Raw genomic sequence first — 26,746 nt, forward strand, 5'->3', positions numbered from 1 at the left:
AGGAGCTGATGGTACTGATTTACTCTTTTCTGGTTCGGCCTCACTTAAAGTACTGTGTTCAGTTTTGGACACCACAGTTGAAGAGGGATGTACACAAACTGGAGCATGTCAAGAGGAGAGCAACAAAGCTGGTGAGGAGTTTGGAGCAAAGACGTATGAGGAAAGATTGGGGGAGCTTGGTCTGTTTAGTCTGGCGAGGAGATGATTAAGAAGGGATCTGATAACCATCTTCAAGTACTGTATATACTCGCATATAAGCCAACCCGCATATAAGCCAAGGCACCTAATTTCACCACAAAATGCTGGAAAACCTTATTGACTCGCATATAAGCCGAGGCTGGTGTTTGGATAGTGGCTTTTCCCCCTCCCCTCCCCTCCCCTTTTGGGTGGGATCTTTCTTTTTACTTTTCTTCCCACCCTCCTCCTCCCTCTTCCCCCCCTCTTTCCCTCTGATACCTCTTGCCTTTTTATATCCAATCCTTCTTCTTATCCAATTTCCTTCTTCTTAGCTGTGTGTTCTGTTCCCTCCACTTTCTATTCCTTTCTCTATTCCCCTCTTCGTTTTCTCCTTCTGCTCTCTGTTCTCTCTCTGAGACAGAGGCTTCAGAGCTTCCTGCAGCAGCAGCACGTTCTAGCCTGGTGCTAGCCTCATTAAGACAGTGAGGGGGGGGAGGTGGAGACTGCTCTTCCCTACCCTCCCACTATCCCTTCTGGGCTTGCTTCGTCTCTGCTTCTTCCTACATCTGCTTCTTCAGTTGTCTCTCCCGCCCTCCGGTCTTTTCTGGCAGCTTTTTAAAAATACCTGCATATAAGTCGAGGGGGACTTTTTCAGCTTTAAAAAAGGGCTGAAAAACTTGGCTTATATGCGAGTATATACGGTATTTAAAAGGCAGCCATATATGAGGATGGAGCAGAGTTGTTTTCTGTTGCCCCAGAGGGATGGACTAGAACCAATGAGTTAAATTAATTCAAAAGAAATTCCATCTAATCATCCGGAAAAGGTTCCTGACAGTTAATCAGTGGAACAATCTTCCTTGGGAGGTGGTGGATTCTCCATTTGGAAATGTTTAAACAGAGGCTGGATAGCTATCTGACAGAGAGACTGATTTTTTGAAAGTTCAAGGGGGTGGCAGGTTACAATGAATGAGTGATAGGGTTGCGAGTGTCCTGTATTGTACAGTAGTTGGACTAGATCAGTGGTTCTCAATCTTCCTAATGCCGTGACCCTTTAATACAGTTCCTCATGTTGTGGTGACCCCCAAACATAAAATTATGCAAGTATTCTGTCACAGAAATTAAATAAAATCTGACCAATGATGTGAAGACCCATTGTTCATGATTGTATATAAGTTGTTTTTTTCCAGGGTTTCTCAGTTCAGTTCTGCCTCTTGTCCCACCATGCCGATCTCACTCTTTTCCACTGCTCCAGATAGATACCTGCAGGAGGAGTGGCAACAGTCGCAGCCCCCCCTCCATGCCCAAGCTGCTTGTCCTGCTGCGACTCCTGTGAAAGGGTCATCTGGCCCCCAAAGGTGTCCTGACCCCCAGGTTGAGAACCATTGGACTAGATGATCCAGGAGTTTCCTTCCATTATTCTATGATTCTAGGGGGATGTGAATTCAATGTAAAAGGTGGTGAATAGCTAATTTATGATTCTACAGTGGATTAAACATTTAAAGCTAAAGAAAGAGGATATCTTTATTTTCTCAATGTTGAGATGCTGGACTGTGATCAGAAAGACAAGCAATCTGATCAGAAAGATAAGCAAAACTACTGAATGTAAACAAGGATGTTTGTAAGCATAGGAACTGTGTTTATGAATTTCATAGACGAATGAGCCACAGAAACTTTGAATCTGTTAAGAAATCTTTATGTGATGTTGGTTATGATATAGAATGTTACATATCTGGCAGTGAAATTTGTCTCAAAGGGAAAGGCACAAGGCCAGCCATATGCAGCAAAACTGGGAACTCTCAGAATAAAGAATACAAGTTTCTACTTGACTTGATTGGTCCAATTATAGCATCTTCTGGAAAAGCAAGCTATATTCTCACAAGAATTGATAATGGAACAAAATATGTATATGTATACTTCCGGAAATCAAAAGATCAAACTTTGGACAAATTTAAGATTTATGTGAACTATATAAAAGGGAAACTCTCAAAAATTCCTGAATGTTTAATAACAGAGTGTGGGAGTAAATTCTGCAATACTATATTTGAAAATTATCTTGAACAAGAGGGGATTTCACATGGGAAGACTGTCCCATACACCCCAGAATTAAATGGAACTGCAGTTTAAGAGTACCTTAATGGAACTGCTGATTAATAGAAATGGAGGTTTAATAGAACCTTGATGGAAGGTGCATGTTGTTAGGTTCAATTTGCCTGATGCATACTCGGCTGAAGCTGTAACTACAGCAGTTTACTTGTATAATATTTCACATTCAAAGGTGATTGGCAGAGCGATATATGAGACTTGGAATGATAGAAAACCTAGTCTGGGACACTTGAAAACTTTTGGAACTAATGTTTATGCTTGTGTGACAAAGCAAAAACATGGAAAATTGGATCCCAAAACTGAGCTGGGAGTTTTTGTCGGCTACAATCCATATAACAAAGGATTTAGAGTTATGAATCCTAAGACTTTTGTAGATATAAAAGAAGTTATGCTTGTGGATGAAAATTGTACCCAACAGTTTTCTTCACAGGATTTCTCCGCAGGAGAAGAGGAATGCATAAAACAGTGAGGCAAGAAGCTACACGCAATGGGCCATGATGCCACTCACCACAGGTAATGCTCAAGAACAAAGGGCAAACTCAAGAGAAGGGGCAATGCCACCCAGTGGAGAAATTGCCAAACTACATTACCTCAGTCAGACATAAGGAGCAGCACCATCTGCTGATGAAAATCCTGAACTTCATGATAATACCCAGCCCGAAGGGGCAACCCCAGATGCAGGTGTGATGGCACCTCCTGCTGTGAGGAGGTAGAAAAGGCAGGAGTTGCTCAGGGTTGCCTAAGTGCTAAATCCATTCTCCATCATCAAAGGCTCTCCCATCCAGCCTTCCCCTCAACAAATACAGAAAGGTCAAGAGGATGAATAGCTGCTGTTTTTTGTACCTCACTTTTCACTAAGCAAAGGAGTCTCAAAGTGGTTTACAATCGCCTTCCCTTCCTCTCTTCATGCCGGACACCCTGAGAGAGCTCTGATAGAACTGCTCTGTGAGAACAGCTCTGGCAGGAGAACCAAACAGTGCCCCCCAGGACAGCAAACCATAGCAGAACAACAGTACCCAAATTTGGCAACCTACTATAATAATTACAACAGCTACCAAACTTGGAGAATGGACAACTCTAACTACTACTATGCCCCCAGAACAAAACACTAAAATAAAGAACTGTAGAACTGTAAAACTGAACACTGAAAGAAAGAACTGTAAAAATCAACTTTTAAAAGGAACACAACCCCAAGAAGAATAGCCAAACAATGCTGCCCCTCAGATAAAAGAAGAAAGAAACACTAGAAGAAACAGTAAATCCCAAAGCATCCCCAAAACCCACCCCACCCACAAAAACCAAAAAAATAGTTTGGGAGAAGTGATTAGGAAGAAGAAATAAAGTGAAGGCAAAAGGAAAAAAAGATCAGAATCCCTCAGTCAAACTGTTGATGTTCTACAACCTGCCAGAGCAAGCTCAGCTTGCAATCCATTTGCAAAATGCATTGCAACAATTGGCTGCTGGCATTCCACAGCTGGAGCAGGCTGACATAAGTACCTACCTTGGAATAGAAGTGGAAAGGACCACAGACGGTGGGTTTCTATTTAGCCAGAAAGATAAAATTATGGACTTTGTTAAGTCAATGGGCACCAAAGAAGGAGTTGGAACTCCGGTAGATAAAGCTTACATATCCTTACCTGATGGACAACCACTGGATAACTACAAGGCATACAGAGAAGTCACTGGAAAGTTGTTATACCTGAATAATGTTACCAGACCTGACATAGTAATGTTACCAGACTAGGAGCTCAGACAACTGAGAGCACGTGGAGAAAGCTACTGGGGAGTGTTTCTGCTGACCAGGTGAGGCTATTGTGCTGATTGGGTGAGGTGATTGCTGGGAGGATTAAAAAGGACTGCTCCTCGCCAGAGGCGCGAGCCGAAGGGCGAGAGACAAAGGGCTCTTGGCCTGCGGCTCTTCGGCTGGGGTTCTTGGCCGAGTAATTAGAATCAGTAGATTATATTTCCCTAGTACTTGCACTGCCTAGAACTTATAATGGACCTCCAGGACCCTCATCCCATCATCTGCAGTGAGTGTGACATGACTGCCTTCCTCCCAGACGACAAGATGGACTACATCTGCCCCAAGTGTAAACTTTTGGAGGAACTGTAAGACTTTTGGAGGAAAGGATTAGGGGATTAGAAGACAGCATTATTACTCTGACCCAAAGTAAGAAAGGGGAGGAGTTCATAGACCACAGCCGTGCAAGTCGGAATAAAGAGGATACAACCAGTCCTGAAGAGGATAAAAAGATTGACCTCACTACAGAGCCCCTGCAGACAGTTCGGAAAAAGACTCAACGGCATAGAGCGCGACGGTTCTTGGGGCCTTTGGAGCTCCAGAATAGATTTCAGGTGGTGCAAGGGTCAGAGGAGGTGCAAGGGTCAACAAGGGAAGAGGTCCCAAAACAAAGTCTAGGACAAAGTGAAGAGGCCACGGGGATAGAAGGAAATGGAGTTGAGAAGAAAAAAAAAAGGAAAGTACTGGTAATTGGAGACTCTCTGCTAAGAGGAATAGATCGCCATGTGGCTGGGCCCGACCCCCTAACCCAAGAGGTGTGTTGCTTGCCAAGGGCGAAAAAGACATTTCAGAATGGCTGCCCAAACTCCTCAAATCTACGGATCGCTACCCATTTGCGATGGTCCATGTGGGAACGAATGACATGTCCCTGAATACCATCGCTCCTATTAAAAAAGACTATCAAGATCTGGGGAGGAAGCTCAAGCAAATGGGGGCACAAGTGGTATTCTCTTCAATCTTGCCTGTCAAGGGAAGAGGAATGCGTCGGGAGAGGAAGATAATGGAGGTGAATCAGTGGCTGCGTAGTTGGCGCCGGCAGGAGAGATTTGGTTTCTGCGACCATGGGATAGGCTTTCTTGAGGAAGGCCTAGTAGCACCTGATGGACTGCACTTATCGAAGCTGGGGAAGAATGTGTTTGGCAGGAACCTGGGGAGATTCATCAGGAGAGCTTTAAACTGAAGCCACAAGGGGAAGGAGACGATCAATATAGGGAGTGTAAGGAAGGAGAACGATCGGGCCCAACCGGCAAGGCCAGCTCATAGGGAACCAAAAGTAAAAGGATTCAGATGTCTTTATACTAATGCCCAAAGCATGGACAATAAGAAGGAAGAGCTGGAACTTCTCATGCTGATGGAAAGGTATGATCTAGTAGGCATCACAGAAACTTGGTGGAATGATTCTCGTGACTGGAATGTAATGGTGGATGGATATGAACTGTTCAGAAAAAACAGAATAGACCGAAGAGGTGGAGGAGTGGCACTGTATGTGAGGAAAGGGCTTACCTGTCAGGAAATTCTAGTGAAGGAGAGCATGTCTACAGTGGAAAGCATCTGGGTGAAAATAAGCGAGGGGAAAACAAACAGTGTGGTGGTTGGTGTCTGCTACCGACCACCTGACCAACGAGAGGATGTGGATGCTGCACTTTGTGAGCAGCTTGAGAAAATACCCAAGTGGCAGGACCTTGTCATCATGGGTGACTTCAATTTCCCAGATGTGTGCTGGGAAACAAACTCTGCGAAGCGTCCTCAGTCATGCAACTTTCTGACCTGCCTGGCTGACAATTTCATTTATCAAATGGTAGATGAACCCACAAGAGGTTCAGCCATACTGGACTTAATACTGACCAACAGGCAAGAGTTGATGGATGAGGTGAAGGAGGTGGGGATCCTAGGGGGAAGTGACCATGTCCTCATAGAATTCCTTTTCAGATGGGGAGCCAAGGAAGCTTGTAGCCAGACGCGGATGTTGGATTTTCGTAGGGCAAACTTTAATAAACTCAGAGGCATGATGAGTGTCATACCATGGACGAGAATGCTGGAAGGGAAGGGAGCATGTGAAGGGTGGGTGCTACTCAAACAAGATCTATTGCATGCTCAATCAATGACTATCCCAGAAAGACGAAAACACTGCAGGAGCTCTAAGAAGTCTATTTGGATGAACAGAGAACTTCAAGAGGAACTAAGAAAGAAAAGGAAAATGTTCAGGAAATGGAGGGAAGGACAGAGCTCTAAAGAAGAGTACCTACAGGTTACTAGGCATTGTAGATCAATCATCAGAAAGGCCAAAGCTAAGAGTGAGCTAAGATTGGCCAGGGAAGCCCATTGTAACAAGAAAAGATTTTTCAGTTATGTAAGGAGCAAACGTAAAGTAAAGGAGGCAATAGGCCCACTGTTGTGTGCGGATGGACAAACTCTAACAGAAGATGCAGAGAAAGCAGAATGGCTTTGTGCCTATTTTACATCTGTTTTTTCCCACAGGTCAAAGGGTTTAGGCACATCTAGAGATGGCAGTAGCCAAAGGATAGTGTCTGGATGGCAGGTTAACATGGATAGAGACGTTGTCGAGAGGCATTTAGCTGCACTGGATGAGTTCAAATCCCCTGGGCCGGATGAAATGCACCCGAGAGTGCTCAAAGAACTTTCCAGAGAACTTGCACAGCCCTTGTCCATCATCTTCAGGACCTCTTTAAGGACTGGAGATGTCCCGGAGGACTGGAAGAGAGCAAACGTTATTCCGATCTTCAAAAAAGGGAGGAAGGATGACCCGGGAAACTACAGACCAGTGAATCAGACCTCTGTTGTGGGGAAGATAATGGAGCAGATATTAAAGGGAGCGATCTGCAAACATCTGGAGGACAATTTGGTGATCCAAGGAAGTCAGCATGGATTTGTCTCCAACAGGTCTTGCCAGACCAACCTGGTTTCCTTTTTTGACCAAGTAACAGGTTTGCTGGATCGTGGAAATTCGGATGATGTCATTTACTTGGATTTTTGTAAAGCTTTTGACAAGGTTCCCCATGATGTTCTGGTGGATAAGTTGAAGGACTGCCATCTGGATTTTCAGATAGTCAGGTGGATAGGGCATTGGTTAAAGAACCACACTCAAAGAGTTGTTGTCAATGGTGTTTCATCAGACTGGAGAGAGGTGAGTAGCGGAGTACCTCAGGGCTCGGTGCTCGGGCCGGTACTTTTTAACGTATTTATTAATGATCTAGATAAGGGGGTGGAGGGACTACTCATCAAGTTTGCAGATGACACCAAATTGGGAGGACTGGCAAATACTCCAGAAGATAGAGACAGAGTTCAATGAGATCTGAACACAATGGAAAAATGGGCAAATGAGAACATGATTCAGTTTAATAAAGATAAGTGTAAAATTCTGCATCTGGGTCAGAAAAATGAAAAGCATGCCTACTGGATGGGGGATACGCTTCTAGGTAACACTGTATGTGAACGAGACCTTGGAGCACTTGTGGATTGTAAACTAAACATGAGCAGGCAGTGTGATGCAGCGGTAAAAAAGGCGAATGCCATTTTGGGCTGTATCAACAGGGGCATCACATCAAAATTACAAGATTTCATAGTCCCATTGTATACGGCACTGGTCAGACCACACCTAGAGTACTGTGTGCAGTTCTGGAGGCCTCACTTCAAGAAGGAAGTAGATAAAATTGAAAGGGTACAGAGGAGAGTGACGAAGATGATCTGGGGCCAAGGGACCAAGCCCTATGAAGATAGGTTGAGGGACTTGGGAATGTTCAGCCTGGAGAAAAGGAGGTTGAGAGGGGACATGATAGCCCTCTTTAAGTATTTGAAAGGTTGTCACTTGGAGGAGGGCAGGATGCTGTTTCTGCTGGCTGCAGAGGAGAGGACACGCAGTAATGGGTTTAAACTTCAAGTACAATGATATAGGCTAGATATCAGGAAAAAAATTTTCAGTCATAATAGTTCAGCAGTGGAATAGGCTGCCTAAGGAGGTGGTGAGCTCCCCCTCACTGGCAGTCTTCAAGCAAAGGTTGGATACACACTTTTCTTGGATGCTTTAGGATGCTTAGGGCTAATCCTGCGTTGAGCAGGGGGTTGGACTAGATGGCCTGTATGGCCCCTTCCAACTCTATGATTCTATGATTACATATGCAGTAGGGATTTTGAGCAGAAAGGTCAACTCTCCTGATCAATTTGACTGGAATGCTGAACAAGGATGGTGACGTATCTCAACAAAAGCACAGACTTGAAGTTGAAGATATCACCATATGTAAAACCACAATTGGTGGGATAAATGGACACAAATCGGCATGAAATCAACTTTGAAAAGAAATCTACAAGTGGATATTTGTTCTTCTTTGGAGGAAACCTGATCAACTGGAACAGTAAAAGTCAGCATCTGATAGCAAGATCAACTGCAGTGACGGAAGGCATGGCAGCCTGCAACGCCTGCAATGAATGGATAATAGGTCTACTGAAGGACTTCAGCATAGATGAACTTAAGCCAGTCACAATGCATGAAGATAATGCAGCCTGTATCGCAGTGATCAAAGGCGACAATACGAAGAATGGGACGAGGCATGTCGCGATCAAGAATGCAATTGCTGGAGAAAAGTTTAAAGAAGGACTCATTGATGTTGTGTATTGTCCTACTAATGCTGACTAAACCGTTAGATAAAAATAGATTTGAGAATCTTAGAGATGAGCTAGGATTGCTTGAAGTCTTGAGAAGGGGTTTGTTAGAATTGGTCTTTTAACAAGAGTCAGCCACTGACTGTCAGTTAAAGGGTTAAACTATTTGTTTATACTTGTTGCTTGTGGGAACAGGCAGAGTGGGTCATATGGTCTGTTTATATGTTTGCAAAATTGTTTAAGGGCCATTGGCTATGTGCTTGTTTACCATATCCGCAACTGTAACAGGAAGAGAAGGATTCTTCTTCCTACCTTTGTTTGAGAAGAGATCTGCTTTATGCAGACGGAGATCCATTTTTGAATCATCAGCATGTAACAGCTTAGGTGCAGAGCTCCTGATTGAGTTCATAGGAAGCAATGTGTTTTTCTTATGTTACCTCCCAGTTATTCCCTACCCTGTTAGCTGGTAAAATAGTCTTTTTATATACTTCAGTACTGCCTTGTCTGGTCTCATCATTTATATATTAACTCTGCTACTTTTACACAAAAGTTGCCAGTCCTCCTCATTGGCACAGACCAAGCAGAGATCCCATACAGTCTCCAATCTAACCCTGTTTTCTTTACTATCACCTTTGAAAATATATAGTTTATCTCTTCCCCTGAGTGGGTTCCTTTTGGATTAGTCATGGGTAAGAGACATTTGGGAATCTTAACTACTTAAATTTACTAGGAACAGTTTGATTTGTATTTGCCAAAATATTTTGTTGCCAGTTAATTTATGTTTTAAAAACTCTTTTTATAACCAGCTGCTAAACTGCTTTCCTTCTTGTCTATGCTATATCCACTTTTTGTAATAAAGCCATCATAGTAACTTGGGGTAGAAGTTAAGAGCAGCAACCTCTAATATGGAGAACTGGGTATGATTCCCCACTCCTCCACATGCAACCAGCTCAGTGACTTTAGGCTAGTCAGTTTTCACAGAACAGTCACTCTCAAAGCTCTCTCAGTCCCACCTCCCTCATAGGGTGTCTGTTGTGGGGACAGGAAGGGAAGGCGATTGGAAGCCACTTTGAGACGCCTTTGGGCAGTGAAAAGTGGGGTATAAAAACCAGCTCTTCTTCTTCTACATGATTAGATCACCTGTGAGGTAAGATTTGAATTTGGTTCTTCTAGGTATACTCCAACTGCTCCACACATTGGGAGACACTGTTTTGTATTGTTTGTAGAGAGAGAACTGAGGTTGAAAATGATTAAGGCCAGAGATGCTTTATGTAAATTTAACCTTTAGTAACTTACAACTCATTACTGCTTGGGCATGTGTCTTGAGACATAGAACCTAAATTTGTGAGAGTCTTGGCTCAGAGAGATAATTAGGTCCCTGCTTGGGCTAATGTTTTCTTTAGAGAATCAAGTCTCTGATGCATAAGCTTTAAAATCCGGAGGTGCCATTCATAATCATCAGAGAATTCTGTTTATTTGTATGTCTCATAAGAGATCTAGTTGTTTTAACAAGTCTCCAAGGTACTTGATCTTGAAATTAAGAAGCTTAATAGAAAAGAAAAAAGAAAACTTTAATCTTCATAACAACTTTTCACATAGCCTCTTCAATAAAGCCCAAGTTGAATTCAAAGAAAATAGTATGAAAGTTATTGAAAAAGGAGAAATGTCTCAGTGTCATTTTAGATTACCAGGAACCAAAGAGGTTGAGAAGTCAAAAAATTATTCTCATAAAGTTATATTAAATGCACATTTCATTGCACAGTACTAAAGGTCAATTAAAATAATGTATTACAATCTCAGTAGAAAATATACAAGAATGCTATGAGTAACACAAAATATGCCTAGATGACAAAATGACATATAACAAAACAACCTGATGTGTTTCGATCCAAATGGATCTTCTTCAGAGGTCAGTTTTGGAGGAAATTAATAAACTGGACAAAACAAAAATACCAACTTGTCATAGTATAAGTAACCTAGAAAGGAACACTTTAAAACAGCTCTGCCAGTGCACAGACATAATTTTCAAGCTGACTGAAAAGGAAGGAGTGGGCATGATATGAGTTAGGGAAGATTATATTAAAGAAGCTAACTGACAACTTAATAATGAACCACATTATATAAAAAGTCCTGTGAATCCCATTTTCTGATATTCAGAAAAAATTTTTGAATCTGTTACAGGAGGTGCTATTTGAAAACCGTATAGATAAAACTACATCCAATTCTGCACAAGTGGAAAAGGCCAAGAAAGCAGTCATATGGAGGCAGGGCTAATTCCTGCCTCCACATGATGCAGCTGCTGGGCAGGTCCCCTCCCAGACCTGTCATGGATTGGGACCTCAGCAATTGGGGTCTGTGCCTGGAAAGGCAGATTTTAGTGTGGAAACAGACAAAATTGTTGTTCCTTTTGAAAGGCAAATCCCAATGTTATCAATAGTGCAGAAATTGTTAAGGTCTTTCATTGCAACCGGTGATTCTTCAGGAGTTGGGTTGCTTTGACTGGAATATCCTGTTTCTTCCTGTTCAGGAATTCTGAACACTGAATGGAGGTAATAAGAAATAGCATCATAATGGAGAAGGAGGAGGAAGAGTAGGAAGAGTTGAGGGGTTTGTATCCCACTGTTAATACCCAAAGGAGTCTCAGAGCAGCTTATAATTACCTACCCTTCCTCTCCCCACAAAAGATACCCTGTGAGGTAGGTAGGGCTGAGAGAGTTCTGACAGAACTGTGAGTGACCCAAGCTAGTGGCATGTGGAGGAGTGGGGAATCAAATCCTGTTCTCCAATTTGGAGGCCACCAATCTTAACTACTACACCAAGCTGGCTCTCTAGGGTATATGACTGGTCCAAGGTGGCCCAATAAGTTTCTGTAGCAAAGTGGGGATTCAGTGCTATGTCTCCAAGATCCTAATACAACAGAACAATCCTTATACCACACTGCATATAATATCCTAAATTACTTCTTTGGACAAGTTTTAGATTCCATTATCTATCTTAACTCCTCCATTAACCACACAACCACTACACTAAGTACCCTGTCTGTACCCTGTACCCAGCAATTCATACCGAAACTTGAACAAAGGCAAAGTAACAATTGTCAGTGAAAGACAAACTATTTCACTGTTCCTTTTCTGATTTCCTTTTGCCTTTTATTCTTTTATTTCATTCTCTTCCAGAATGACATCCGGATATAACACTCGTTTCACTTGCACTTTCACCAGTGGCAAAGGGCTAAGTAGAATAAATAACATAATACAGCTCAAAAATAAAACACCAAATACACTAACAAACCTAATAATTTTTGGTTTGTTAACTGTACCCAGCAAACAACTTGGGGGTACTGAACCATTACTCGAAGTACATGCTACTGGCATAGGAAATCATCAAAATATCATCTGCATTTTGTACATTATCCTTAAAAGGAGGGAATCTGGAAACAATAAATGTGAGTCTTCATTTTAATGTTTGGCGTTCAGTGTATCTAAATTGAAAGTAATGTCACTAAACTGTTTAGTATGTGAGTCTAATGAAAAATAATCTATATTCCTTTATTTTTCGTGCTTCAAGTGCATAGTGTACTGTAGTACAAAATTGATTTGGTGGATACAATCAAGACCAAGGGTAATCAAACTGCAGCCCTCCAGATGTCCATGGACTACAATTCCCAGGAGCCCCTGCCAGCATTTGCTGGCAGGGGCTCATGGGAATTGCAGTCCATGGACATCTGGAGGACCGCAGTTTGAGTACCCCTGATCAAGACAATACTTAACACTGACAGATGCATTCCTTGACCAATGCTTCCTCGGCATCATCAGTTTCCTCCCAGTTTTCCTAGGGTCATCTATGCAAGAATTAAAAATAGGTGCTTAACAACCTGGGTAATTTTTGAAAACATTTGTTAAACGACAAACATCCTTTAGTAAGTAGAAGTTTATTTTCCAAAAAAAGCCATCAGGATATATGTGTCATGGACCAGCCAGCTCCAGCAGAGCCAAGTGATGCAGAGGACTCCTCTGAAGAAGAGGCAGTCAGCAGACCTGACCCAGACCCACTGACAGTGATAGAGACCCTCCAGCTTCTGCTTAAAAACTCCAAAGAAGGAGAACAAACCACCAGCCAAGGAAGCCTGTTTTACTGAGGAACTGCTCTGTCAGGCACTTCCTCCACAGCCAAGTGCCAGTACAATGGCCCCTCAGCCATGAGCTGACCATCTGCTGGCCAGTTCTCCTACCCTGTCACAAGAATCTTGGGAACAGCATAGGAGGAAGACAAGGAGGGAACTGGAAGACAGAAAACTCAGTGCACAGCACCACTCCACTTCAAAGATGAGAGCTGAGTGACTGGCAGGTATTTGGTATGAGGTATAAGAGCAGCAAACTAAGGCATGGCCATGTGGAAGCAATTTGTCTGTTTGCCACTGTCCTTGCACTTTGGACTGATTTCCTTGCATCTGACTATAGCCTGTATCTTAGACACTCTGCTTTTGAATTCTCCTTTGGACTTGAAGCAGTGTGTTATGTCTAACCAACATCTGACCCTTGGAACTGTATTCTGATAAACCCCGATGTTGAGAAACTATCTCTGTCTGTCTACTGTGTGCCTGCAATCAAGGCACCAATACACAAAGTGTAAGATTTGCAAAGTGTAATATGCATAATGAACTCTTTAAGACAAGGAATGGGCATCAACTTCAAAAGTGGAATATAGGGATGTACTCCCCCTCCACACACACATACTTATTATGCCTCCATTGACTGATTATACATGGCAGCTGCCAGGTCCCTGCAACAGGGTAGTATGCCCTGCTCTGCCCCTTCCTGAGTATGCACAGGGGATGGAATCCCTCAGTGCACGTGGACTGCCCCAACATGGCATGTGCATACTACGCGGGGGCTAGAAGAGCCCAGTACGCTGTGCAGAGGCAGCAGCAGTGGTGGGGAGAGTGGGGGCCTCACCGCACCATGGCAGGAGAGTAGCATGCCACTCTCCTGCCATCATGGGGGTGGGAGAATGCCACGTCCAGTTTGGCAAAGCTGACAGGGGCATTTGGTGTCCCTGTAGGGACACCATAGGTCAGGGGAGGAGCCAGGTCCAAAGGCCCAACTCTTCCGTTATAGTGACCATGGCATCACAGGAAACACAGAAGTACTCCAGGCCATCTGGGGTGCTGAGTTGGGCCAGGGCTGGGAGGTAGCCGGAATGGTAGCAGCATCATGCACAATTGGGGATTAGCCCCAGTGCCCTGCCACTGCCAGCGCAGCATTTCCGCCCTGTGCATAATCGGTCCATTGTGTAACAAGGAAGATTTGCTAACATTCCAGTTACTCTGGACTGGTTTATTAGTTTCTAATACAAAGAAGAAGAAGAAAAGTTGGTTCTTAAATGCCTCTTTTCTCTACCCCAAGGAGTCTCAAAGCGGCTTACGTTCGCCTTCCGTTTCCTCTCCCCACAACAAACACCCTGTGAGGTGGGTGAGGATGAGAGCCCTGATATTACTGCTCAGTCAGACCAGCTTTATCAGTGCTATGGCGAGCCCAAGGTCACCCAGCTGGTTGCATGTGGGGAAGCCAGAATCAAACCCGGCTTGCCAGATTAGAAGTCTGCACACCTAACCACTACACCAAGCTGGCTCCACATAGGTGGAGATCCCATTGTTACCTGCCTCTTGCTAATTCTCAAATTAGATTTGCTAATTCCTCAACCAAATTGAAATACATCCAATTGGGGTAACAGGTGCAGCCTCCTATCTTCCTCACTGAACTCTCAGATTATTCCATAGCTTTATGCATAATTATTCTGATGCCAGAACAGAATTCAATTAGGAAATATTTGATTTAAACACTACTTAATATAGTTCAGAATACAGAATGCCTTTATTGGCATAACAATGATTTTAAAAAAAGATAAAAGATGAGATTCTGAAATTGTTAAAAACCCTAGCATCCCATAAATCACCTGGCCTAGATGGAATACCCTCAGAAATACTTTAAGTCAGCCTGGTGGGCAGAACCACTGGCAAATCTATTTACATGGATAAATGAAACAGGAGTCATGGTTCAATGCCATAATTTCGCCAATACATAGAAAAGGAAATGTAAGCTTACCCGGAAACTATTGGCCGATCAGTCTCCTTTCAAATATAGGGAAACTTTATGCCAAAATGCTGTCCACAAAACTAACAAACTGGATTATGAATGAAAACATCATTGGGCCAGAGCAGACTGGATTCAGAAATGGAAACACAACAACAGGTCACTGCATGATATTATCCACTCTTGCCGAAAAATATACAAAACCAAAAAGAGGCAAATTATTTGTGGCCTTTATTGATCTTAAAACAGCATTTGACTCTATATCAAGGGAGAAACTCTGGCATAAATTAGGACAATTTAAAATAGACTGAAGCTTGCACTTTTTGATTAAGAAGCTCTATAGCAATAACTTTTGTCAGATCAAATATACAATGGATGGGAAACTCACAGCAAAAATACCCATAAATATTGGAGTTAAACAAGGATGTATCCTTGCACATTACCTGTTTAGCTTTTTTCTAAACGATCTAGCTGGTTACTTTAAAGAAGTAAATGGACACCCCCCTCCTGTGAGGAAAAGGCCAACGCCGTTACTGCTATATGCAGATGATACAGTAATCCTATCAAGAACACGAGTGGGTCTGCTTCAATTTTTAAGAACATTTATTGATTACTGTCTTGAAAATAAGCTCACAATAAACTATGATAAAACTAAGATTTTAGTTTTTGCTAAAACCCGCTATAGATACCACTGGCAAGTGAGGGGGAAACAAATACAACAGGTAAACCACTTCAAATATTTAGGGACTATTTTCAGCTGTAATAATAAATGTGTAAAGGATAGAGAAAAAATCCTGAAAGCCGTTAAGGGACAAATAGCTAGTAAAGTTCTTCCACCAGAAGGGAAACAAAAATATCCTAGCTACTCTAAGAATGTATAAAGCCAAAATAGTTTCGCAAATCTTATACGGAATTCCTATATGGATTGCTGCATTCAACAGCAAGGGCCTTTTCTCACGGGGATCTTTGTTGCAAATTGTTTGCGGAATGAAAAATCGCCATTTAAAATAGTGGAATTCGTCGTTATGCATACCTGCCTTTGTAGTGGAATCAGTTGCGTTTTTTAGCGTTTCCCACAGGCTTCCGGTCTCGGCAGAAATCGCTAGAAAGGAAGCGCTATTGCCAAGCTCGTCCCGCCCCTGGCCGTCAAGCAGCCAATGGGCAGCCGTTAGCATGCTCCCAAACAGCCCCTTTCCCTTTAAGAAAGGTTTAAAAAAAAAAAAAACAGACCCATAGCAACGAATCTAGGTAGATTCGTTGCTACGGAGAGACCCATCCAGCTGCCTAATGTGAGCTGTCGTTTGATTGTATGATCGTTTGCACGCTGCCTCGAGTGATAAAAAAAAAATCCCCCCCCCTCTCACGGGCTCGATTTTCGGCTGAATTTATGTGTAAAAAATAAAGGGACTTTATTTCAGCAAACGGGCTTTTATGTGGTTTGTGCTTAGTGACTAAAGGTGAAGGACTGAAGCCAGGGAAGCCTCTAAACAGAAAGAGGCTCGCTGGTGCGTTTATCCCCGCTCGCTCGGAGAAAAAAAAATGGCGATCGCTTCGCCGGAAGTTTGGAGGAGAGAGCCAGGGGGAGGGACTTTGAAGAACCAGCAACAATGGTAACGCACAGGTCTTTAGCGCTACTGTTGCAGATTGGTTGCAGGAGTGTATCGCTATCCGGAGGGTGAATCCACTTTTCTGGATTCCCCTGAAAGCGCTACAACGAAGCGCTTTTTGCTGATTGGTTTCAGGATTGTTGCAGATTGTCTACGACGTCGTGGGTTATGGCAAATTAGTAGCGTTTCCAATTAGCAACCATTGTGCTATTTTGAAGCCGTGCGAAATGGCCCCAAGTTAGAAAGCCAACAATTGTCATTCTATAGAAAACTGTTGAATGTACCAAATTGTGTTACTTAATATAATTTTAAGAGTATAGTGAGCACTATGGAAAACTAGGATTAATTTTCTTGTCATTTTTGAGCCCCCTGAGAATTCTCCTTAACACTGCTTGGTGCCTTCTTTATTGATCATGGCCTGCTCTTAGGTGCACCTTCTGACATCCAAGGATGGTTGCATCACTCCCCAAAGACTGTGAGAGGTATGAAAAAGACTCCATAGACAGGAACTGTGGAGAACAGACAGCAATTTCCAATGTTTATGTTTAACAAAGGTAAGAAAGAACCTTATCTAAGAGTATGGATACTAAGGAAGTTGTGTCTGCTGTTTGCTCTCAAGAATATGTTTTACATGTGAAATAAAGAAATGGCTAAGGAGTCTGTAACAATAAGAAACATTACGCCCCACCCCCTAGAAATTCGGTTAGATCAGAAAGTGATATAGAATCAAGTATAAAAACCTAGAACAATTCTTTTCCAAAAGTATTGGCAACTTTATTCACATGATCATGGGTAGAAATGTTGTTTAAAACTTTTTTTGGGGGAAAGAAAAACCATTACAAGTCCAAATGTCAGGCTAGGAGGACTATCTGCATTTTTTAGCAACTGAAGGCTCTGTGTTTTTAAAATATCTCTATCTCGCCTCAAAAGCTCTTAAATACTAGGATTAGTTTATATTCACATACAGCCATACATTCAAAGTGTGAGCAAGAGAGAAAAGAGAGACATAGAGTGAAAATTGTTGGTTCAAAAATGTAGCAAATGAATGCTCCATAATCAGGAGACTGCATAAAAAGCATCCTAACCTCTGTTGTTAAAAGTAACAAGAGCGTATCCAGACCCTTTCTAATTGGAAACTGTCCAGTCATCTCAGGTAAGCTGTGTGTGTTAATGCTACGACTCTAGTGCAGATGGTCCATCTGATGTCAAGTATATATTCTGTGACAATTATCACTAGAGGATTTAGGTTTTACCAATCACTTTAACCCTGAGAAGTTCTGAGGGGAAATTAATAGTTGTTATTGATGATTGTAGCTAAAGCATCCAGTTGCAATGACAAATTAGGAAGGCTGTAGCCATGTTTGGTACAGAAAAAAACAAGCACACAAGAGGACCATTGTGGCATCTTAAAGACTAACTGCTTTATTGTAGAGCAGGCTTTTTTCAACATAATGTCCACAGTAAAATGATATATAAGTGCAGCAAAATCAAATGGGAGTCTTGCCGCTGATTGAATGCTAAGATTTATCAATCCACAGACTCTTTAATGATGCCGTGAACAATAATTTCCTCTTATCCTTGCTTTTTTAATATTTCCTGTCAATTTCACATTGAATATTATATTGGCCTAAGATTAAGCTTACATGGCCACCTTATCATAAGAACTACAGACTTTGCATTCCCTAAACATTACAAGGACTATTGTCAAAGTCTTAGCAAAAAATCTGCTACTCCAAATTTGGGTGATTTTTTTTTATGAGTGAAAATAATTACTTCTACAAAACTACAGAATGACTTGGCAATTTATAAAATAGATGATAGATACATTTTTCTCTGAACAAATTTTTGTTGTTTCTAAATGTGACACACTTGAAACTTCCAGATATTTTAAGAACCATTTTCAGTAATCAAAGCAAAACAGAATAAAAAACTTATTACATGTTTAGTTCGGGCTTCTGATCTTGTGAAGTAAGGTTGATGCATGAGACTCACTTAAGATGTTGCACCTTTGCTGTATGAAATGGAGAATTACAACCTGCTTTCCACTACTGATTTTATTTACTTGATGAGAAGTATATAATTAACTTCATTTTTCTTTAGCAAACTTTCGGTAGAAATATTCAGCCAATTGTGTTGAGTTTCAATTATGTGCACAGTAAAATGGCCTAATTCTGAAATCCTGACTGCAGGACGATAAGCCCACAGTTAGTTCAAAATTTTTCTGTCACTGGTGCCTTTAGAATCAGGAGCTCTTTCCTAATGCTGGGGAAAATTGGCTATGCTTGATCAAACTAGCCATTTTCTTGCAGTTACAATGAATAGATAGCAACTTTACAGAATGATATAGTTTACCCTCTTTTTTATCTGCTTTCCCCTGTGAGCATATGAATTGATATTTATAAACGGAGTTGAGCACTTTCACAACCACTTAGCAACTAAGCCTGCTACATTTGGATTTGTGCCTAAGTTTGGCATTTTCCCTTTCCTTGGTTTATTGCAATATGTGGCATTTACATTCCAAGTCGCCTCTTTCATGGGACCTAGGCAGTTTGCTTTTATGAGCCCCTCCCACCATAATAATATAAATATTAAAATTATTTCATATAACTTTAAATAATCCAACATTTTTTCTGTTTTTGGCAAAATTTAATAGATTTTTGTGGTCCATAAAAGTCCAATCTTTTCTGATGTGAGGTAAAATTGAAAACATTTTTTCAACTTTAAAAATTCATTTTTTAAAAATTTTAATGGAAATGTAAAAAAATTCATGGCCCCCTAAAAATATTATGGGCCCTAGGCACTGTACCTACTGTGCCTAATGGATGAGTTGGCACTGAATGTGTCCTCTTCTTTTATTTCACAGCATTCTCGACATGCCTGTTTACACAGAGAGGGAAAACCAAACTGACATGATGCAATTCTACTTCCATCCCTTCACATCCTTCCGGGAGATGAGATTGCTGATTTTCTTGACTTTTCTAATTCTGTACCTGCTCAGCATCTTTGGAAATGCTGCTATAGTGGTCACTGTTTACATTGCACAGTCCCTTCATACTCCAATGTATTTTTTCTTGGCTAACCTAGCAGTTTTGGAGATTGCCTATTCCTGTACAATTGCCCCACTAACTCTGGCTAGCCTTGCAAGAAAAGTCTCCATATCCTTGGCTGGATGTGGTACTCAGATGTTCTTCTTTACCCTTCTGGGAGGTGCTGACTGTGTCCTGCTGGCCATCATGGCCTATGACCGATATGTGGCAATTTGCCGCCCACTAAGATACACTGTTATAATGAGCTGGAGAGTGTGTGTGAATCTTGTTGTTGGAACACTGGCAATGAGTTTCATATTTGGTTTTCAGTTGTCTCTCCTGATTTTAACCTTACCCTTTTGTGGTGGTAATGAAATCAACAATTTTTTCTGTGATTTTCCTGCTGTCATGAAATTGGCATGTGGAAATACAAGTGCCCACCAAGTTACCCTTTTCATTACTAGTGTCATTGTCATAACAGTCCCTTTCCTTATGATCTGTATTTCTTACATCTTCATAGTGATGGCCATTTTGCAAATCCACTCAACGGCAGGCCGGAAACGAGCATTTTCCACTTGTTCTTCTCACATACTGGTCGTCCTTTTACAGTATGGCTGTGGTAGTTTGATATATTTATGTCCCAGCTCTAGCTATACAGAAGAAGAAGGTTGGTTGGTGTCTGTTGTGTACACTTTTATCACTCCTGTATTGAACCCCCTGATCTATAGCATGAGGAACAAGGAGTTAAAAGACGCACTGAGCAGAGCATTCAGAAGAAACGTGGTATCCCAGAGAAAGTCACAGCATTAGACCAATGAATAGGATATAAAACACCAGCTATAGACTCTGAGCCTCCTCCTACTCTACTAGGAAACCTGCCTGCCTGTAGTGACCCTGGAAAGCCCCTCCCCCACACCGCTTGGCTACCAGTGCCAAGAGGGAACCTGGCCCAAGCACTAACAAGTCCCTAGAGTGAGCAACACAGGCTTAGGCAGTTGTCTGCATACTAGGTGGTGGGGCACTGCCAATGAAACACGAGCCTGGCTCCTTCCTGTCTTCCTTCCTTCCTGTCTTGGTATCTCCTCCTGAGGGCATGCATCTTTTAAAACTTTTAACTGTGGACATACAACACCGCCTTTAGCCAAACTTTTAAAGCTTTCCCTGCCAGTGATCTTTTTCTCCAGTGATACAAGATTAGCAACTAATCCATATTGATGGATTCAACACTTGTAAAAATAAGCACACCATTTTAAATGATGGAAAACCTAAGCAATACTGGAACTTGTACATTGATTAAGGGAGGGGGAACCACTAACATTCTGCTAAGATGGCTACTCAAGGGTAAGTACAGAAGGATCACTAGTTACTCCCATTTTTGTTTTTAAAAAACACTCCCAATACAAAACTGACCAACCATGCTGCACACAAAAAAGGGAATTTTTGGGACGCTCGTTTTTTCTCATTGGTATACAGAATATATACTCTGCAGTTCCCAAGAGAATAATCAGAGGGGGAAAAGGGTGCAGTGTGCAGGCACAGATTCAAAGTAAAGCCCTGCCAACTTGACTTCAGTGAAAATTGGAAGTAAGCTCTGTGCTCACAGAAAAGCCCATAGATCAAAGATGGGGTGTATTGGTTGGTAACAAATAGATATTCATATGTCTTGGAAACTTGTAATCACTATCTTTAGACTTGGCTTTGATAAAATGTAGTAAGAATCTTTTAGTTTAGTTTAGTAAGAGTTTTAAACTGCCCTCCCAGCAAGCTGGCTCAGGGAGGTGTTCAACAAGGTATAAAATACAAATTACAGTTGTTAAAATTATACTTTAAATTAATTTAAATCAATACTTACAGATTAAAAATAGCAATGATACATTCATTGAATGTCCATTGCTGGTGTTGAGTTCTTACAAAAATTCAGGATGATTTGGTGTGGAACAATGTATAGATATATGGACAGTTGAGTGGGTGGGGCGGTAAATAGGTAGGTAACTAGACATTAACTCTGGCCCAAACCAAAATCTTGGCAGAAAAGCTCTGTCCCACAGGTCCTGCAGAATTGTGCTAACTCTGAATGAACTAACAGTTTTGATATATTTTATGAAGATATTCATGTATAGATAACTGCGTGTGGTGTTTGAAACTATAAGATAATTAGTTAGCTAAGAATATATGACATTTTCATTGTTACGGAATGATTTTAAAAGTTTATAAATATGAAGCTGAATTGACTGGGATGTTCTTAGAAGGGGCTCCTTGCTTGTGATCTGCTTATCTTTGAATAAGGTCTTATCTGCACTGAGCTTTTGAAGCTCTTTAGGTATAGTTTTTTTTAATGCAATCTACACCTAATCTTGATCTCCACACTGATGCTGCTTGCTTTCCACCCCCACACTGCTCAGGATCAACTCTGGAGTCACACTACATATTCCCTAGCATATCTGAGTGGATTTTCTCTGCTTCATCGGAGAAATGTGGATCCGTGGCACTGTCTTCTGGGTGCAAATGCCCTGCCTCTTTCAGATTTTTTCTCCCAACCCCCACCCCAGCTGTGCCTCCAGGACTGATATTATGCAGAGGTCTCTGCTGATTGGCTGATTTCCAGCAGAAGCATGGCTTTCACTTCTGGGCTTTGCATTTTAGTGCAATTCAATGCTTTCTTCATTTTCTCTCGACTTTTATGCTGTGGAAGCATTTTTCCTGCTTTACCAGCTTCCTTATGTAATGTGATAAGTATTAGTGTCAGAAGAAGTAAAGATGAGCCATCCTTGCCTCAAGCTGCTTCTTCCTCACCTCTTCCAGTCTCCATGTACTTCACACAGCAGGGGTGTTCACTCTTTTCTCCTGCCTTTCCCCACCCATCTTGGCAATTAAAAAAATGTTTTAAGTTAAGGGGACGTTTTATACTTTCTTTAAAAGATAATTGTAAGAAGCCATTTCATTTCATTCTTTAAATTTTAAAAGAAATATTGGTGAACCTTCTGAATAGGATCCACAGGTTAGATGTACCTTTCCTAGAAGTATTAATGGAAATATATTAAGAAAAGTCATAAATAATTCCAGATATTATATTATGGTAACAGTACCTTTTAAAATGCATTTATGGTTTTGCCTCCCTTTCATACAGTATTGCTGTCCACACAGTATGTTTTTTTCATCACTTTTTCATGAGTGCAATTTATTGTTGCAGACAGGGTAAGAATGAAATGCATTTTGGCTAATACTATGTACAATAGTATATATGTGTGTATATACTTCACACACAGAACTGAATGTAGAGGCCTGTTAAAAACATCTTCAAATGTCTTTGAAATTAAAAGGAAATTATATTAACACATAACATATGTTAACTTCAACACAGCTGAGGTGGTTCAGGAACAGATGCAAACAGGATGTTGATTAAAGAAATACTGCTTCAATTCAATAAGAATTGAAATTAAACTGTGAATTCAGAAAGCACCTAAGATACTTTTATGGACTCCTGTATTTACTCTCCTTTAAACATCTATGCAACAGTAATTGATGGTACAATTTTATTTTGAGTTAATCAGTGTTAAAGATACATACAGTTGAGTTGTAATAGAAAGGTAAAAAAGATGCCAAGATTCTCTAATAGGATTACCTGTGTGCTATACTCATAATGAACCAGAAAGGTTGCCAGGAATTAAATGACCTATGAAAGCTAAGTAGATGCCTAGGCTTTCTTCAGTGGAAGTCTTTTATTATGAAATTGTAGAGAATTTAAACCAAAGCAAAGGGGATCATTAATGCTGTTGATAATCATTTTGACATATAAAACAACATATTTTATGAAACGTGAGATGGGCCAACTTATAAATCAGATGGATAGATTAATTAATAACATTATAATGGAAAATTCTCTGCAATTTTTTGAAAGTGAAATACAAACAAATGTTTACAATTTTTATTAATAAGTAACAAAGTATTATAGTAAAGTAATAGCTGTAATAGCTTGTAATAGCTGGCCGGCAGGCAGGACTGCAGAGACTTGGGGAAAGGAATACAGACACTGGTTTGACTTTGCCTGTTCTATGATAGACAGCTTCATTTGTCTTATGGACATGAGAGAGGTATAGCAATACAGACAGTAAAAACACACACATCAGGTGAGATGTGAGAGATTAGTGATGAGATGTGAGAGATTAGTGATGAGGAAGGATCAGAACATTTTTTTGTTCAAAAGAACTTCAGATTCAGAATCTGTGATCTCTCAAAATATTTAATTTCATATAAAATCACTGTGCAGTGAGCTACCACACCTTTCCTCTGTTAAAATATTCCTCCTATTCACATAAAGTAGAGTATGGTTGGGGTCTTTTTAAAAACAAAGCTGGAATATACATGTTAAGGGAATTAAACCATAAGCCCTGCTATAAAGGTAAAGGTATCCCCTGTGCAAGCACCGAGTCATGTCTGACCCTTGGGGTGACACCCTCTAGCGTTTTATTGGCAGACTCAATACAAGGTGGTTTGCCATTCCCTTCCCCAGTCATTACCGTTTACCCCCCAGCAAGCTGGATACTCATTTTACCAACCTCGAAAGGATGGAAGACTGATTTGACTTTGAGCCAGCTGCTGAGATCAAACTCCCAGCCTCATGGTTAGAGCTTCAGACAGCATGTTGACTGCCTTACCACCCTGCGCCACAAGAGGCTCATGCCCTGGTATATCTAAGGCTAAATCAGCCATGATTGTTTCTTTTAAAAAGCAAATATAAAGGACACCGATTCATTCCAGGACCATGGTACTTAAAGGGAAATGTTTAAGCCTTTCTTCTCACATAATTTTCAAATGGTCCTGCAGAACTGCTCTTTGTCCCACTGGGGAAATGCAAAGGTCCTTATATGTTGCTACGGTTCTAGATAGCATCTTTCAGTACTATTCTAGCTGCCTAGGAGACTTGGGACTGGGATGGGAGACAACAAACTATCATAGGGGATAATAAACCCTTCTGTTTCTGTAGCTCAGTGATTATTGAAATGTTATCTGGTGTGGGAGATTTGTTGTCTGTTCCTCCTGCAACCATCCTTTTCCTGCTAAGGGTATTGGTGGTAGGAGACTAAAAATGGTTTTGCCTGGTAGAATTGATCTTGAACCCACTTCTCCTGTTTTCATTGCAGCCCTCTTCCTCACTGAAGGACTAACCATCATGGCATGTAAGCTAATTGCTTGCAGTTGCAAAGCTCATTCTTCTTTCTTCAGAACTGTCGGCGTTCTGCAGGGCTTGCAAGACAGAGCTCTTCCTCTAGGTCTACAGTTAAGGCCGGGAACTGGAAGACCAGATGGGCACTCTAGAAGAGATCAGCACTGTGCCAGATTATCGCCGTTGGTGAACCACCAGCATGCGTAGTCCCCTATGGCGCACCGAGAGGCAGCCCATAATGGCTTTGGGAGCGGGAGATAGTTCTGCCGCTGAGGTATATATTTTAATGAGGGTATTATATTGTGTTTTATATGGGGTTTTATTCTGTAACTCACCATGAGACGGCTTGCCAAGAGCGGTGGAAAATAAATCAAATAATAATAATGATAATGACGATGAAGATAGATTCAAATGAGTAGCTGTGTTGGTCTGAAGTAGCACAATAAAATCAGAGTCCAGTAGCACCTTTAAGACCAACAAAGATTTATTCAAGACGTGAGCTTTCGAGTGCAAGCACCTTTCATCAGACTATGATCTTCTTACATGACAGGATATTTCCTGATATCTAGCCTATATCGTGGTACTTGTAGTTTAAACCCATTACTGCCTGTCCTTTCCCCTGCAGCCAACGGAAACAGCATCCTGCCCTCCTCCAAGTGACAAACTTTCAAATACTTAAAGAGGGCTATCATGTCCCCTCTCAACCTCCTTTTCTCCAGGCTGAACATTCCCAAGTCCCTCAACCTATCTTCATAGGGCTTGGTCCCTTGGCCCCAGATCATCCTCGTCACTCTCCTCTGTACCCTTTCAATTTTATCTACATCCTTCTTGAAGTGAGGCCTCCAGAACTGCACACAGTACTCCAGGTGTGGTCTGACAAGTGCCGTAAACAATGGGACTATGACATCTTGTGATTTTGATGTGATACCCCTGTTGATACAGCCCAAAATGGCATTTGCCTTTTTTACCACTGTATCACACTGCCTGCTCATGTTTAGCTAACAATACACAAGTACCCCAAGGTCTCGTTCACACACAGTGTTACTTAGAAGCGTATCCCACATCCAGTAGGCATGCTTTTCATTTTTCTGACCCAGATGCAGAACTTTACACTTATCTTTATTAAACTGCATCATGTTCTCATTTGCCCATTTTTCCATTGTGTTCAGATCTCGTTGAACTCTGTCTCTATCTTCTGGAGTATTTGCCAGTCCTCCCAATTTGGTGTCATCTGCAAACTTGATGAGTAGTCCCTCCACCCCCTCATCTAGATCATTAATAAATACGTTAAAAAGTACCGGACCGAGCCCCGAGCCCTGAGGTACCTCGCTACTCACCTCCCTCTAATCTGATGAAACACCATTGACAACAACTCTTTAAGTGTGGTTCTCTAACCAATTCCATATCCACCTAACTATCTGAAAATCCAGATTGCAGTCCTTCATTTTATCCATCAGAACATCATGGGGAACCTTATAAAAAGCTTTACTAAAATCCAAGTAAACGACATCAACCGAATTTCCACGATCCAGCAAACCTGTTACTTGGTCAAAAAAGGAAACCAGGTTGGTCTGACAGGACCTGTTGGAGACAAATCCATGCTGACTTCCTTGGATCACCAAATTGTCCTCCAGATGTTTGCAGATAGCTCCCTTTAATATCTGCTCCATTATCTTCCCCACAACAGAGGTCTGATTCACTGGTCTGTAGTTTCCTGGGTCATCCTTCCTCCCTTTTTTGAAGATCGGAATAACGTTTGCTCTCTTCCAGTCCTCTGGGACATCTCCAGTCCTTAAAGATGTCCTGAAGATGATGAACAAGGGTTCTGCAAGTTCTCCGGAAAGTTCTTTGAGCACTCTCAGGTGCATTTCATCCAGCCCAGGGGATTTGAACTCATCCAGTGCAGCTAAACAGCTCTCGACAACCTCTCTATTCATGTCAACCTGCCATCCAGACACTATCCCTTGGCTACTGCCATCTCTAGATGTGCCTAAACCCTTTGACCTGTGGGGAAAAAACAGATGTAAAATAGGCGCTGAGCTTTTCTGCTTTCTCTGCATCCTCCGTTAGAGTTTGTCCATCTGCACCCAACAGTGGGCCTATTGCCTCCTTTACTTTACATTTGCTCCTCACATAACTGAAAAATCTTTTCTTGTTAC

The 26,746-nt window shown here is 41.5% G+C and overlaps 1 protein-coding gene across 1 annotated transcript; it reads left to right on the forward strand.

Annotated features, from left to right (window-relative positions):
- The first annotated feature begins 19,270 nt into the window (after nucleotides 1-19,270).
- Nucleotides 19,271-20,233, forward strand: LOC143828909 (olfactory receptor 10V1-like). Its single transcript, XM_077319073.1, has one exon. The coding sequence runs from the start codon at nucleotides 19,271-19,273 to the stop codon at nucleotides 20,231-20,233; it is 963 nt and encodes a 320-aa protein (XP_077175188.1).
- Nucleotides 20,234-26,746: the final 6,513 nt, after the last annotated feature.

Source organism: Paroedura picta, chromosome 2 (assembly GCF_049243985.1).
Source record: "Paroedura picta isolate Pp20150507F chromosome 2, Ppicta_v3.0, whole genome shotgun sequence".
In the NCBI taxonomy this organism is placed as follows: domain Eukaryota; kingdom Metazoa; phylum Chordata; class Lepidosauria; order Squamata; family Gekkonidae; genus Paroedura; species Paroedura picta.